Source organism: Myotis daubentonii, chromosome 3 (genome assembly GCF_963259705.1).
Source record: "Myotis daubentonii chromosome 3, mMyoDau2.1, whole genome shotgun sequence".
NCBI classification, from domain to species: Eukaryota; Metazoa; Chordata; class Mammalia; order Chiroptera; family Vespertilionidae; genus Myotis; species Myotis daubentonii.
The window spans coordinates 207,482,435-207,499,366 of NC_081842.1; the positions used below are offsets into that span (position 1 = coordinate 207,482,435).

Here is a 16,932-nt window from a genome sequence, read left to right on the forward strand (position 1 = left end):
GACAAAGAGTGCTTTCATACTCAGGGTTAAGCCATAGCCAGTGTGCTCGGCCTTTGTTAGGGCTCGCACTAGCTCTTTCTCTTTCACCACCCCCAGTCTCATTGTTCATACTTTGCAGCAGCAACAGTATCTTTTTTAAAATTTTACCTCCTTACCTAAAAACAAACAGTTGCAAAAGAACATTCCAAGTTTTTTTAATGAAAAGTGAAAAGAAGCTTACTTTCCTCTTGTGTTTTTTGATAAAGTAAGTATGCCCTGTTACATCTAAGTGCCATAGTGCAAGACCTGATCTTGTTGAAATTATTTGTCATTTAAAAAGTAAAGTAAAAATGAACTTTATTTCCTTCTCTTATGGCTGTATCCCATCTAACTCATTGTTGGTGATATTCATAATGAAAACAGACAAGATTCTTTTCACCAGTGTCAAATGGTTTTTAAATTATTCTATGTTTTTGTGTTACTAGATAATATAAAGTGGAGAATTTAGACAGTTATGTGGATTATTCAAAGAATGCCTTTTGCCTCACTTAACAGACAAAAGTTAATAGTGTTGGCCTTTGTCCTATATGTTGCTTATATAGAAATAAACCATCAAGCTAAATAAGCAAAAGTTATTTTTAAAAACATGCTATATTTACATATGTAAACTATCATAGCTGGACTGTATTTTACAATTTTTTTTAAAAAATATATTTTATTGATTTTTTACAGAGAGGAAGGGAGAGAGAGAGCTAGAAACATTGATGAGAGAGAAACATCAATCAGCTGCCTCCTGCACATCCCCTACTGGGGATGTGCCCGCAACCCAGGTACGTGCCCTTGACCGGAATCGAACCTGGGACCTTTCAGTCCACAGGCCGACGCTCTATCCACTGAGCCAAACCGGTTTTGGCGTATTTTACAATTTTAAAAATTTTTCACTACTCAAGAGTTCTGGGTGGTTTTTTTTACATAGTTGATTTATCTTGTAATGAAATATTTTATGCATATAGAAATTATAGAGAATAACATAACAAACACTACTGCACATACCACCCACCTTTGTTGTATTTGTATTCTTTTTTAAAAAAAATAAATATATTTTATTGATTTTTTACAGAGAGGAAGGGAGATAGTTAGAAACATCGATGAGAGAGAAACATCGATCAGCTGCCTCCTGTACACCCCCTACTGGGTATGTGCCTGCAAATACGGTACATGCCCTTGACCGGAATCGAACCTGGGACCCTTGAGTCCACAGGCCGACGCTCTATCCACTGAGCCAAACAGGTTAGGACTGTATTTGTATTCTTTTTTTTTTTTTTTTAATATATTTTATTGATCCTCCACAGAGAGGAAGGGAGAGGGACAGAGAGTCAGAAACATCGATGAGAGAGAAACATCGATCAGCTGCCTCCTGCACACCTCCCACTAGGGATGTGCCTGCAACCAAGGCACATGCCCCAACTGGAATCGAACCCGGGACCCTTCAGTCTGCAGGCCGATGCTCTATCCACTGAGCCAAACCAGTCAGGGCTGTATTTGTATTCTTAAGAGAGATTTGGAGGACCCTAAAAGTCTTTATCTGTGTCTTGTGAAAGTTTATGATTTTTTTATTCCATCATCTGTTAACAAATTTTCCTCCTAGACTAGTCATTTGTTAAGGTAAACCTATTGTGCCACACAGTGCATTATCCTTGACACTACAGAGTCTCCTGGAAAGTATTTGTGATTTTAAGTTCTATTTAATAACCTCAGTATTAAACAAGTATATACAATCATGTGCTGAATTTCAGCCAATGATAGATCACATATGTGGCGGTGGCCCTGGAGGGTTATAATGGAGATGAAAAATTCCTATCATCTGGTGATATTGTAGTCCTCACAAGGCTGTAGTGCAGTGCATTACTCACATGTTTGTGGTGTAAACAAACCTGCTGTACTACTAGTCATAGAAAAGTATAGCACACACAGTTTGTACAGTACATAATATTTAATGATAAGAAATGCTATTGATGTATATATTTACTACACTATACTGTTTACTGTTATTTTAAAGCAGGGGTGGGAAATGGCCAGCCTGCGGGCTCTATAAGACTGCAAAATCATTTGGTCTGGCCCTGCCAAGGCATTAGGGGTGAGTTAATTAGATATTTGACCAAATATAGCACGCTAATTTTTAAGTTGATAATTTTGTATGGTCTGCGAATGATGTTATAAATATCCAAATGGCCCCTGAAAAAAAAAAAGATTCCCCACCTGTTTTAGAGTGTACTTTTTCTACTTAGAAAAAGAAGTTTGTTGCAAAACAGTATGCCGTGTATGCCATCAGCAGCCTCACACACATTGTATATACTGCGCCTCTTTTTAAAAAACTATATATATCTATTTCTGAAAGTAAGCGGAGAGAGGGGAGTGGGGGCGGGGGGGAGAGATAGAAACATCAGTGATGAGAGAGAATCAGTTGGCTGCCTCCCGCACGCCCCCCGCTGGGATCAAGCCCACAACCCGGCATGTGCCCTGACCGAGAATCGAACTGTGACACACTGGCTGGGCTGTCCACTGTCTCTTGATTGCATTATTTTCTCTTGTGCTTGATTTAAGCTCATGTTTTGTTCATCATGACCCCTAAGTGTACAAAATCCATTCATTGCTAATGTTGCCAATAAGGGCCATGTTGAGTGATTGGCTTGGAAACAAAAATAAAAGTAAGAACTACAAAGGTGGAAAATCAGTGTCGGTTATTGCTGGTGAGTCAGGCTTGTCTCATTCTACCATAGCTATGATCTTGAAGAACAAGAATGAAGGCAATGAGACTAATTTTGAGAAGAGCCTATATCAGACATGGAGAAATGACTTGGGTTGGATTGAAGACCAGACACAGAAGTATATCCCTCCTTGCACCATGACAATGCTGGCCAAAGCAAAAAGTTTGTTTGCATTCAAAAAAATTTTTTTATTGAATTTATTGTGGGACATTGGTTAATACATTTATATAGGTTTCAGGTATAAAATTCTATTTGCATTGTATGTTCACCACCCAAAGTCAGGTCTCCTGTCACCATTTATGGCCCCTTTACCATGTTCTACCTCCCCCCACCCCCTTTGTTTACATGTTTAAAGAAAAGGCTGGACCACACCAGGAAGTTGAACTTACTGCTAGCCCTGGATGGTTTAAATGATTCAAGAATCATTATTCCTTACTTAATGTGGAGGTGAGTTCTGAAATGAAGGCAGCTGAAGTTTGGAAACTCTAGATAAGGTGATCATGGAGGAAAATTACTTGTCAGAGTAAATACTCAGTATGAATTAAACCTCCCTGTTCTGGAAATGGATGCTTAAAGGGACTTTCATCTATAAGGAGGTCAAATCATTGCTGGGTTTCAAGGCTTTTAAGGACAGGATCACAGTCTTGCTTGGGGGGCAGTATTGTATACTACAAATTAAAAACCTTTGTGATTTGGCACGGTGAAAATCCCTGGGCCTTCACACATATCAATAAGCACACACTCTTTAGTGTAGTATAGGAGCAATAAGAAGACATGGATGGCTCAGCTCCACTTCCAAGATGTCCTGAATTGCTTTGCCAGCAATGTGGAGAAGTACTTTGGAAAAGAGCACATCATTTAATATTGATAATGCTCCTGGACATCCTCCTTTTATTGGTGATCTTCAACCCAATATCAAAGTGTTTCTCCCTTCCGACACCATCTCTTTGATCAAACAATGTATCAAGAAGTTAGAGCAGCTCTTAAGGCCTACTACATGAGGAGGACCTTTGCCCACGCCATTGCTGAAACTGAGGAAAACATTGATGCAATTCTGGAAGGATTATAAACATCTATGGCTGCATCCAGGACCTTGCTTGGGCTTGGAGATGATGTCACCAAGGAGTACCTGCATGGCATCTGACAGAATACATTCAGGAGGTTTGTCCATGACTTCATAGGATTTTCTGAGGATGAGGAGGCTGCAAAAATCTAGAAGTTTAAAAAGCAGCCCTACCCGATTTGGCTCAGTGGATAGAGTGTTGGCTTGTGGACTAAAAGGTCCCGGGTTCGATTCTGGTCAAGGGCATGTATCTCAGTTGCAGGCGCCGCCCTGGCCCTGGTCCTGGTTGGGGCACTTGCAGGAGACAACCAATCAATGTGTTTGTCACATCGATGTTTCTGTCTTTTCCTCTCCCACTCTCTCTAAAAAAAACAAACAAAAAAAAACCCCGAAGAAATATCCTCATGTGAAGATTAAAAATATAAATAAAAAGCAAAAAATAATTTAAAAATAGAAAAAAGCTTATAGAATAAGGATATAAAGAAAATATTTTTTGTATAGCAGTACAATGTGTTTGTGTTTTAAGCTAAGTGTTATCAAAAGAGTCAAGTCTTGGCTGGTGTGGTTTGGCTGGGCGTTGTCCCATGCACAAAAAGGTGGTTGGTTTCAATTCCTGGTCAGGGCACATACATGGGTTTTGGGCTCGATTCCCAGTGGGGATGTGTAAGAAGCAGGAGGCAGCCGGTTGATGTTCCACTCTCACATAGCTGTTTTTCTCTCTCTCCCTCTCCCTTCTACTCTCTTTCCCTCTCTCCGTCTCGCTTAAAATCAATAAAAATTATTTAAAATAATTTGAAAAATGGAAAGGAAGAACAAAGTTGAAGGTAACATGCTACCTGATAAACTATACTACAAGGCTATAGGAACAAATTGATGGTCACCAGATAAAACTATTTTTATTAAGTCAAAAGTTTCAAAAATTTTTAAAGCTTATGAAGTAAAAATATTATGTTAAATTAAGGTTTATTATTGAAAAGTGATTATTTTAAAAAATAAGTTTAGTGTACCCTAAATGTACAGAGTTTATAAAGTCTGCAGTAGTATCCAGTAATGTCCTAGGTCTTCACACTCACTTACCTCTTATTTACTGACTTTCCAAAGCAACTCCCAGTCCTGCAAGCTCCATTCATGGTAAGTGCCCTACAAAGGCATACCATTTTAAAAACATTTTAAAATGTATTTTTACTGTACCTTTCCCATGTGTGGTTATGTTTAGATACACAAATACTTAACCATTGTATTATGGTTGTAGTATAATAACACGCTATTGAGATTTGTAGCCTAAAAGCAATAGGTTATACCACATAGCCTAGGTGTGTAGGCTATACCTTCTAAGTTTGTGTAAGTGCACGATGGTGTTCACATAATGATGAAATCGCCGAATGGCACATTTCCCCCTGTCATTAAGTGGCACATGACTGCACTAAATTTTTATTTTATTATTTATTTATTTAAAAAATATATTCTTACTGATTTTAGAGAGAGAGAGGAAGTGAGAAGGAGAGAGAAATAGAAACATCGATGAGAGAGAAATACCGATTGGCTGCCTCCTGCACCCCCTCCCCCCACTGGGGATCGAACCCACAACCCAGGAATGTGCCCTGAGCTGGAATTGAACCGGCGACTTCTAGGTGCATGGGGTGATGCTCAGCCAACTGAGCCACACTGGCCAGGGCTACTAAATTTTTAGATGCTAGAACTCCGTTGTCATATATTGTAAGAAGAGAATATAACATACAACATGGTGAAAATTTATTTATAGTTATTATATAAGTTAGTATATGAATATGTGATTGAAATATGAGGGAAATTTTCTGTTATTTTGTCATTGGTTCAGCTGCTTTTGGTACCTTATTTGACCTTTATACTAAAAAGATAAATTTCACTTAGAGGTCTTAATATTAGCAGTCATTTATTGTACTCGAGTGTAAAATACTGGGTTAAATGCCTTAAATAAATTCTTTAAACTGTATATCAACTTCAAAGTAGGTGCTATTATTGTCCTTATTTTATAGGTGAAGGAACATGCTTAGAGATGTTAAATGTAACTCCCCCAGAAATTGCACAGGTAGTAAGTGGAAGAACTGAAATGCTAAAATCAAATTTGTACTCTAGATTGGTGATGTGAATAAACTGTCTCTGGAGTTTAATGTTTTCTAGAACTGTTATAATAAGCCTCTTTAACAGTGCAAAATTGATCTGTTTCAGTTTAAGTCTTCTGGCCTTCAAGCTGAAGTATTTTCTTTTTTTTGAGTTTTCTTTTTTTTTAAATATATTTTTATTGACTAAGATATTACATATGTGTCCTTGTCCCCACGTTACCCTCTACCCCCCCCCCCCCGCTCATGCACTCACCCCCCCCCCCTGTTGTCCGTGTCCATTGGTTAGGCCTATATGCCTGCATGTAAGTCCTTTGGTTGATCTTTCCCCCTTGCCCCCACCCTCACCTACCCTCCCTCCAAAGCCAGACAGTCCAATCAATGCCTCTCCGTCTCTGGATCAGTCCTTGTTCATCAGTTTATGTTGTTCATTATATTCCACAAATGAGTGGGATCCTGTGGTATTTATCCGCTCTCCAGTTCCATCCATGCTGTGGCAAATGGTAAGAGTTCCTTTTTCTTCTTCCTCTTCTTAAAGAATCCCTTTCAGCATTTCATATAATGCTGGTTTGGTGGTGATGAACTCCTTTAAGCTGAAGTATTTTCAAGTTTTTTGAAACGTAGGTGTTGGCTGGAATTATTGATTCTAGTTTATAGATTAAAGGACTTGGTTGGGGTGTGTTGGATTCAACTTGAGCCCTTGGACTGTATTGGTGTCACTGGCTCAGTTTGTCATAGTTGCTGTGCCCATTTCAGACAGAGGTGTCATGAGGTGGGTGCTTAGCTACTGAAACCTGAAACTAAAGAAAAGGAAAAAAAGGGTTGGAAAAAAGGAAGATAAGGAGTTTTTATTTTTTCTAATGGTTTTACCTACACTGATGAGCCTTGTTGGATGGGCCTGAGTGTAAGATTCTAAGAATGAAGTGAAGGAGAATTAATTACATGACTGTGAGTTGAGGCCCAGATGGAATGGCTGCAGTGGGGAAATAGTAGAGAAGGCTGCTCTTGCTACATTAATTTTTGAATTTTACTAAACATGGGTTAAAGGAATGTAACCCATAATACAGACTAGTTCTTTTTTCAGAAAGCACATTAATGATTATATATCATTTTTCAAATGCATAGTAGTTCTCTGTCAGTGTGAATGAAAAGCTCTTTGGATTTTTTTCATGACCTCATTTGATGACCCTTTTTCTATTAATTTAACATAAGTACATTTATGAGATTCTCTGGTACCCGTATTTAGAGCATTGTGCTTCTGGTCTGTTTACCTGTATTTGCTCTGTACTAGGAATATTCTAGATTTTGGCAATGAAAATTCTAATCCTGGCATCAGGGTTCCTGTGAGAGAGCATGGCTTTCTTAGGGTAGCATACCATTTAGAGGCAGAGATCAGAACTATTTTAATAATTGTTCTAAGACATTTTATGCCTTTTTCACTTTATTGACATTTTCACTGATGGTGCAGAATCAATGGTGGGTCAAACTGCTGGTACCTTAGCATGAATTAAGTACCAAACTATACTAGTAATGAATGTGTTATTCACCAATCTGCATTCTTTAAAAAAAAAAAAAAGCACCAGTTTCACTTAAATATCTTTGAAACAGTAAAAATTACTCATTTAATTAAAACTTGACCCTTGTGTATACACCTTTCTATATTATGTGCGATGGAATGGGAGGCACACGTAAAGTACTTCTATTCAGTAATTGTTCAGTAATGGTTTTAATGGAAACCACTTGTATGAGTGAGTTTCTTACAGAACGAATGGCACTTTATTTATTTATTTATTTATTTATTTATTTATTTATTTATTTATTTATTTAATACATTTTAATTGATTTCCGAGAGGAAGAGAGAGGGAGAGATAGGAACATTAATAATGAGTGAGAATCATTAATCGGGTGTCTCCTGCACGCCCCATACTGGGGATCGAGCTCACAACCCGGGCATATGTCCTGACCGGGTTCATAGGTCAGTGCTCAACCACTGAGCCATGCAGCTGGGCAGAACTAGTGGCTTTTTAAAAAAATGTAACACCAGCCCTGACTGGTTTGTTTGGCTCAGTAGATTGAGAATCAGCCTGAGGACTGAAGGGTTGAAGGTTTGATTCTAGTCAAGGGCATGTACTTTGGTTGCAGGCTCCATCCCTGGCCCCCAGTCCCCTGTCAGGGTGAGTGAAGAAGGCAGCCAATTGATGTGTGTCTCTCACATCAATGCTTCTCTCTCTCTGTCTATCCCCCTCCATTCTACTCTCTCTAAAAATCTATGGAAAAATCCTTGGGTGGGAATTAACAACAACATGCCCTAACTGGGAATCGAACCCACAGCCTTTTGGTCTATGGGACAATGCTCCAAGCAACTGAGTCACCCGCCAGGGTAGAAATAAATTTTAATAGAGAACTGGGTTTTAGATTTAACTCAGGCTTTATAGTTTTAGAACTGTATACAAGCTGAATTTTAACTTTTACTGGTATATAATTAACATTTTTGAGGCCTATCATATATTTAGAATTGTATGCAACTTTTATTTTTTTCCCAATAAATGAAGAAACCATATGTGTAACATTCTTAATTAGTTATAGCTAGTAACTCTTGAGCATCATCTAGAGCAGCGGTTCTCAACATGTGGGTCGCGACCCCTTTGGGGGGTCGAACGACCCTTTCACAGGGGTCGCCTAAGACCAGTGGTTCTCAACCTTCCTAATGCAGCGACCCTTTAATACAGTTCCTCATGTTGTGGTGATCCCCAATTTCATTGTTACAAATTGAACATAATTAAAGCATAGTGATTAATTACAAAAACAATATGTAATTATATATGTGTTTTCCGATGGTCTTAGGCGACCCCTGTGAAAGGGCCGTTCGACCCCCCAAAGGGGTCGCGACCCGCAGGTTGAGAACCGCTGCTCTAATAAGTTCTTCGGAGGTGGCTCTGGGTGTGTGTGTGGAGGAGCAGTGAGATGAACTTGTAGAATACTTTGCAGTTTTTATTGGTTGTGAATTTGTAAGTAGATGGAGTGACGAAAATGTTTCCAGTGTACTTTGATATTAAGAATGATGAGTATAGAAAGAAGAGAATTATGTTTTCTAAGTGGTGATGGTTGGTATTTTATATTGCCATTGGTATTCATCAGATCATATTCTTTAGGGGAAATTAGATTTACTCAAACACTAGGTGGGGGGTGCTTTGGAGATAGGTAGTACTAATAAAAGGTATTGATTTTTCCCCATCAGTCTCCTTGATAGTTGGCATGGTGGGAACAAGTATTTTCAGTAACCTGACTTTTGGCATGTGGCAGTTGGGTGAATTAATTTGGCTAACGGCACTAGTTGGTCTGATGTAAATAAGAAAAACAGTTTCCTCTGTTGTATACTTTTCCATGTAAACTACTTTGAGGTGAAAACTGTTAATCTGAGAAGCTGCTCACCTTGGGGAGAACAGTTAAATCAGAATTAAGAAGTTTATTAGCAGAGAGAAATTCTGTGTATAAATTCACTGATGTGGCAAAGATCAATCACTATCTTTTAGAATTTTGTCAGATATGGAACAGATTGCATTTTTGTGTTTTTTATTATTCAGTTGTAAGAAATCTTTGTATATTCTGCATACAAGTCCCAGACATGATTTGTAAATATTTCCCCCCATTCTGTGACTTGTTTTCTTTGCTTTCTTAATGGTTTGGTGTCTTTTGATGCACAAAAGTTTTTAACTTTGTTGAAGTACACTTTATCTTTTTGTTGTTGTTGCTTTTGCTTTTGATGACAAATTTAACAATCTCTTGCCAAATTTGAGATTATGCAGATTTATCCTGTTTACTACTAAAAATTGACAGTTTTAGCCTCTACCTTTAGGTCTTTGATCCATTTTGAGTTAATTTTTGTAAGACATATCCCTAATGGGTCAGAACTGATAATATTAAAGGGATTATAGCTATTTCCAAAGCAACTGTATTTTAAATAGTGCTTCTTTTGAAAAGTCACGTATAGTATCTTTGTGAAATAAGGTATAGTTTTGAAATTCTGCCCTTATTTTTGTTATACATTTCCCTTTTTCATTATCAAAAACTATGTAGAAAGGAGGAGAAAGTGGAGAAGGCATAAATTGACTGACATTACTATATTGCCCTAAAGCTTAAATAAGACATACTGCAGAAAAAAATATTTTTCATTCATTTGTTTTCATTTCCTGAAATCAGTTGCCTGTGTCTTCTCTAAAGCAGTATGCGCAATGGGTTTGTACTTTCACTTTCCCTTTTACAAATGCAGTGATAACTTGAGGCTGTCACTTTAAGAATATTGCTTATGCTGAGCTTTGGGATAATAGCTTTTCTTGTAGTGGAGTGGGGCAAAGTTTAGGAACATTCAGCTGGGAGTTGTAAATGGAGCATAAGTGTTTCAGCGAGTTGGAGGAAGATTACTCTTGACTTTCACTACTTGCTCTCTAACTTGTCAAAATCTACCTTTTGAGGAGTTACTGACTACGAGTCAAACCCAAGGTCAGTTATGATTGTCATTGATCTAAAACTCTCCTCAGGAGAGTTTATCATTCATGAAATTTCAGTAGACATCTGTGCCTAAAAAATAAAAATTGGTCCCTTCTTTCCTTCATGGTATAATTAGGAAACATTCAGATCATTATGTAATCTCCCCAGAGATCCTGGATTTCTTTGATGAAATTTGGTTGCTGAAATTTTTTTATCAGCCTAATTGACATTTAATGTGTAGAGTATATAGTGAGTACTTAAATAATCCATTTAAAGTCTGTTGTACTTTAATTTTCTTTAAACTTCAAGTTTTATTTAATTCTGAAAGTTGTCTTGTTAATATTTTTTAGAGAAAGTGTGTAGAATTAGAATTTTTTTGCATTCATATTTCTAATTAGTCTTAATTCAGTTATTACATACTATTTGTCTAATCTTGTTAATGATTTTCCTTATATTTCCTAATGATATGTAATTCAGCAATTTGAACCAGAAGTGTCAAGTGGTTGTGCTACTGTAGTTCAGTCATGAGGTTTTAGAAATAAAAATGTGTTCTGGAGCACAGCACATGCATATTACACTGCTCATTGATTGAATTCTAAGTGGTGCTGTGAGAAGCTGTTTGTTACCCTGAGCTCAAAGGGAAATAAGTGTCCAGTGATGTATGCTTGAGATACAGAGGTTGGTGAGAACTGGTAATAAGCTTAAGGGTCGGCAGAATTAGGAGGAAGTATGCTGTAGTCTAAGAACTCTACATGCATGTAATTTCTTTGAATTGACCTGTTTTTGGAGGAAATGCCTAGCAGTGCCTATTTCATACTGATTTGTGTGGGTTTTTTAAGTAGAAACGGTGATTACCAGCCAAGTTGCAAATGACTAAAATATTGTTATTTTGAAATTAATATATAATTCACATATCATATAATTTACACTATTCAATTGTATAATTCAGTGATTTTATCATACTTATGAAGATGTGCAGCCATAACCACTAAGATTAAAGGGAGAAAATTGCTCTGTAAAGTAAGCTTGTTTTCTTTGCATTATCTTCCCCATCTGTAATAGTGAGTAGTCATTTGCCATTACGAAGATGATTCAACTTGGGCCAAGAATTTGGGACTTTTCAGTTTTAGACACTCCATTGACTCTTTTATGAGATGAAATACTAATTTAGTTTTATCCTATAGATAAGGGCAACTATATTTTGATCAGGTTTTTGTGTTTTTTTTACATATAGTATTTCTGCCCTTGTACCCACTGATGTAATAGAAGAGCACGGTTTTTAGAATACAGGGAGACCTGGCCTGGTACTTAGCCTTGTTAACTTGGGTAACTTACTTCATCTTGCTGAACCGCATTTTACCAGAGTACTATAACATGTACAGTAAAGATAACCTGGGTGGTTATGTTGTAGTACGCTTTAGATTCACATCTTCTGACTTCTATTTTTAGTTTTCTTTTTATAGGACTGTGTTTTTGTTTTAAAATAATTATTTTTATCCAAATGTTCTTTCAAGAAACAGTTCATTTATCAGTCCCACACAATATTCTATTGATCGTTTTCAGAGAGTGAAGCATATGAAATCAATGTTCTTTATCTGTTGCCAAGAAAAAAGAATGTTTGTTAACTGGACTGTTGGCGAAATACATGATTGTCTCTTTAGAAATCTTACAATTAAATATTGTTTGCCAATAAAGTAACTAATAGTAATCTGAAGCCCTAATCTTCTCTTAAGTGGTGTGGTTCACCTTTTGGGCCATAGTACTAATAACTCATTTGTGAGAGAGCTTTAGCTAGAAAAAGCAATAGCAGTTGGCTTTGCAGAAGAAAGAATGGCCTCATATTTTTCATTATTCATGTGACCACCATGAAGAACTATAATTCAAAGGAAGTTTTATTTCAGCCAAGGGTAATCTTATTTTTGAAATAATTGACAAGAACTTGTATCCTGAAACTTGTTAGGCTTATGTTTCTACATTGCAAACATATATATAGTTTGGATGAAGCAGTTTATTAATGACCTGCTTTAGCTTTGTTATTTCTCATTGTGGCATTTAAATTACTTCTTCATGCATGGAGGATGATGGCAGTGCATTGAACTGTTGTCTGATGTGGCTAGTTTAAAGAACTGTCAAGAGACTGTTATAGGGTTATTAATTTTGAATGACGAAAACATAGGATTTCATTTTTTTTGTTTTTTCTCTCACCTCAGTAAACTGTTGCTATTTAGATATAAAGAATTTCACTTTTAATGATTCTTTCCGACTTCTGCAACTTGTGATCATTCATATAAAATTATCTGCAGCTGCCCCTCTATCTTTCAAACTTCTTTAATTGAATTAGAAAGGAACATAGTATGAGAAGTATTAATTAGTTACAATGAAGGAAGGATTCTCTCATTTTGGGTTTACTGCGTTTACATAGTCGTTCATTTAAAAATGCATTGAAATTAGTATGTAAATAATTTATTATTTATTTTTTTGTTAAAATATATTTTTTACAGAAAAAGGAAGGGAGAGGGATAGAGAGTTAGAAACATCCATGAGAGAGAAACATCGATCAGCTGCCTCCTGCACACCCCCGCAACCAAGGTACATGCCCTTGACCGGAATCGAACCTGGGACTCTTCAGTATACAGGCCGACACTTTAGCCACTGAGCCAAACTGGTCAGGGCAATAATTTATATTTATTGTAGAAAAAGCGCATTATACAGTTACGTAATCCTACCATCCAGAGATAATTGCTGTTAATCTTTTGGTGCTGGTCTTTTGGTTGTCATTCTTAAAGAGGTAAAAAAATCACCTTATCAGATAGAAGAACCTATTACATTTTTCAAATTTTTGAGCTAAATAAATGATAGTCTTTTGTCTTTTAACAGAATGTCTTGACAACATGCTGACACATTTTAAACTAAACTATGATGGAGAGCCTCTTTTTAAAAATGGTGGGTGGATATGAGGGAAAATAGCAGCTAAAATAGAAAAACAAGGAAACTATGGTATTCTCTATTCCTGTGTAGTTAGCGAAAAGACTGGGCCTTTGTCAGCAATTTCCAGGTTGATGTATTAGTCTTATCTTTCTGAATATCCTGCTTATATTTCCTTAGTCTCTTTCTGTGGAAAGGACAGGTGGTAGATTTTCATCATAGGCCTAAAGTTTGCAGGCTTGTTGTGTAATTGTTTTTGTTTTGAGTTTCCATGGAATGTTTTATCATGGGAATTACTTTTGGAGAGATTGATCTAATTACATTAGGATATTTGAAATACTTTGTTTTCCAATTTCTGGGGGAATTAAGTGTATGACCCCTGGGTGACAAAGCTAGGGTCATTGACAGCATTTGGTGGTGATAATTTTCTCTTACTGCTAAAGTGTCCACTTTTGAGCTCTCTTACCCTTAACTCGCTCTGTAGAATCCCTAGAGGACCTGGGCAGCAGCCCCTGGAGGACCGGATCTTCGCACCCGCAGTCTCGGCGGTGTACAGCGCGGTGAGTGATTCACAGCTGGTCATATTGTGTATCTGTTTCTCCACGTGAGCCTTTGACACTACAGGCAATGCTTGTTTGATAGACATGTGATAGATTTTTTGGCAAAAGGTTCAATAAAATCCCAAGTAGAATTAGATGTATATAATTTAATGCAGTAAATAGGCCTTTTCCCCATTTTCTTAATTTAAGAAGTGGTGAAACAAAAATGAAAGATAGATTGGCTTGTATATCTGTCTTCTTTGTAAAAAAAATGTATATATTTTTTGATTTCAGAGAGGATGGGAGAGGGAGAGAGAGAGACAGAAACATCAATGATGAGAGAGAATCATTGATTAACTGCCTCCTGTACTTCCTCCACTGGGGATCCAGTCAGCATCTCCTGTTAGGGAATCAAGCTGTGACCTCCCGGTTCATAGATCATCTCTCTTCTTTTTTTTCTTTCATAAATATTTGCCTTTGGCCTTGTATTGTGATTTCTTTTAGGACACTGTGAGGTTTAATTTTCTTTTTGGGTATCTTTCCTTAAAATTAAAGTTACTTTTTTAACAAAATTTTTTTATTTTACTTTTTTCCCTCTCTACATGTAAAAATACAGAAAGTTTGGAAAAGAACATTGGGAGGAGATTTAATTTTTTATGTCAAATGATTGGTTCAGATTCATAAATAAAGAGATTTAAAAGTTAGAGGATGAAGTTAATAAAATTAGAAGCAGATTTCAGCAATCTAACAGTGAGCCTAAGAGAATTTAGAGGAGTACTGGGGAGGTAGACATATCTTTTAAATATTTTAGTTCATTATACTGCTTATTCCTAGGAATATGACAGGGTGCTTTATAGAAACTCATAGTGTAGTGAGGAAGATGAGTAAATAAATAATTATAATCTTAAGGTTATATGATAAAGCAATGATTCTTATCCCTGTGGGTTATGAATTATTTTTAGAATTTGAAAATAGTTACAATGCTTTCTCCTCAAAAACAGAACATGTACCCAGTATTTACAATAAAATTTTAGAATTTCACAGATATCCATCAGGTTAAGAATCTGATTAGATATGTGAATGTGCTATTAAATGGTAAAAGAAGAAGTCACTTTGTTTTGGAAGTGACACTAAGCTGGAAGGGATAGAACTCTATGCTTAACTCCTCACCTAAATAATGTTTGCATATATTAATTTTTCTCAACAAAATCCCATTCCTCGCCCAGTATTCATTTCTATAAATAGTACCACATTCTCTCTGTTGCTCAGTCCAAGATCCATGACATCACCCTTTGGTCTTCGTTCTCTCACATCCCACACCCAAGATATCATATTCTACTTTCAAAATATAGATCAAATCCATTACTCATCTCTTTTGCTGCTACCACTGTAGAGCAAGCCATTATCTTTTGCCTGTATTATTACAATAATTTTCTTTACTGGTCTCCTTGCTTCCACTTTACCAACACAAATACCCACCCTAAACATAGTCTACTCTATCTATAATAGCTACTTCCTTTTAAAAGGAAATTCAGATCTACTGCTCTTAAGTTTCCAATGGCTTTCTGTCACACCTAGATTAAAATCCAGAATATTTACCATGGTCTATAATGCTCCACATACTTCTTGGAATTCTGTCTCTAACCTTTCTGTATTCTAGCCACTCTCACTTTCTTGCAGTTCTAAGACCACATTAACCATGTTGCTATCTCTGGGACTTTGCACTGCTCTTCTTTGTACTGGAAATGCTCTTTCTCTAGAAATCTGCAAGGCTCACTTCCTCACTTTTTAGGTTTCTACTTAAATGCTACTTTTCCAGAGAACCCTAGTTAAAGTAGAATGTCCAGTCATTTTCCATCTTTTTTTTCTGCCTCATTTTCATCAAGGCAATCATTACTACCCACTAAGATAAAGCCTATATATTTTTTCCTATCATTTCTAGCTCTCACAAAGGTAAGCTCTATGAGGACTGAAGGTTTGAATTGCTCACTGTGTTACCAACATCTAGAATAATGCTTGACACATATTAAAAACTTAAGAAATACCTGTCAAATGTTGAATGAATATTCTAATAATAATGTACAACCAATTATTATTTAAGAAATGTTTCAAATAGCATAGATAAAGCTAATATTATAAAGTGAAAAAATTAGAATAAAATAGCTTATACAGAACTTAAAACACAGAAAAAAATAACACCGATAAGCCCTGGCAGGGTAGCTCAGTTGTTTAGAGAGTCATCCCAGTATGCCAAGATTTAGGGTTTGGTCCCTGGCCAGGGCAGATACAAGATCAAACAATGAATGTTTGAATGAGTGGAGCATGAATTCTTCTCTCTGTCTGTCTCTCGCTCTCTCTCCCTAACTAATAAATACATAAAAATCCTGAAATATGATAGTCTTCATTTTTTGATAAGTTGTTTTCATTTTTAGTAATTTAAGTGTTCTGCTGCACCTTTACAATATTGTATACTTTAACTGAATGTAGGACAGTGGTTGACCAGGTGTTTTGACATTCTTAGATCTCCTTTTTCTCAGTCCCGAGATTATATATTGACTAGAGGCCCAGTACACAAAATTCCTGCACAGGTGGGGTCCCTCGGTCTGGCTGGGGATGAGGGCCGATCGGGGCTGGGCCAATTTGGGCCTGCCAGCTGTGGGGAAGGACAAGGTGGGAGGGATCCCAGGAGGTTGGCCACTGGCTCCAGGAGGGAGCCAGCCCTCGGCCCCCCTGGGAAAGGGGCCATGTCCGCTACCACCCACCCCCGGTTCCTCATTGCAGTCTGGGGCCTGGGCGATCAGGGCCTGCTGGCCAGGGGACGGGACCATGGGATGTTGGCTGGCGAGGGGTGGTTGGCTGTGGGAGTGCACTTACCACTCAGGGCAGCTCCTGTGTTGAGCATCTGCCCCCTGGTGGTCAGTGCACGTCATAGCGACCGGTCGTTTGTTTATATTGGTCGCTTAGGCATATGTGTGTGTGTGTGTGTGTGTGTGTATATATATATATATATATATATATATATATATATATATATATATATATATATATATATATGCTCAACCAGTCATTAT

The 16,932-nt window shown here is 37.1% G+C and overlaps 1 protein-coding gene across 15 annotated transcripts in view; it reads left to right on the forward strand.

The window, feature by feature from the left end:
• The window catches only part of EIF4G3 (eukaryotic translation initiation factor 4 gamma 3), a 311,606-nt gene that overhangs the window by 61,478 nt on the left and 233,196 nt on the right, over positions 1 to 16,932 (forward strand). For all 15 annotated transcript variants that reach the window (XM_059690932.1, XM_059690920.1, XM_059690914.1 and 12 more), the window contains exon 2: positions 13,807 to 13,882. In XM_059690932.1, coding sequence (XP_059546915.1) covers positions 13,807 to 13,882 — 76 coding nt within the window. The remainder of the gene's footprint in view (positions 1 to 13,806; positions 13,883 to 16,932) is intronic.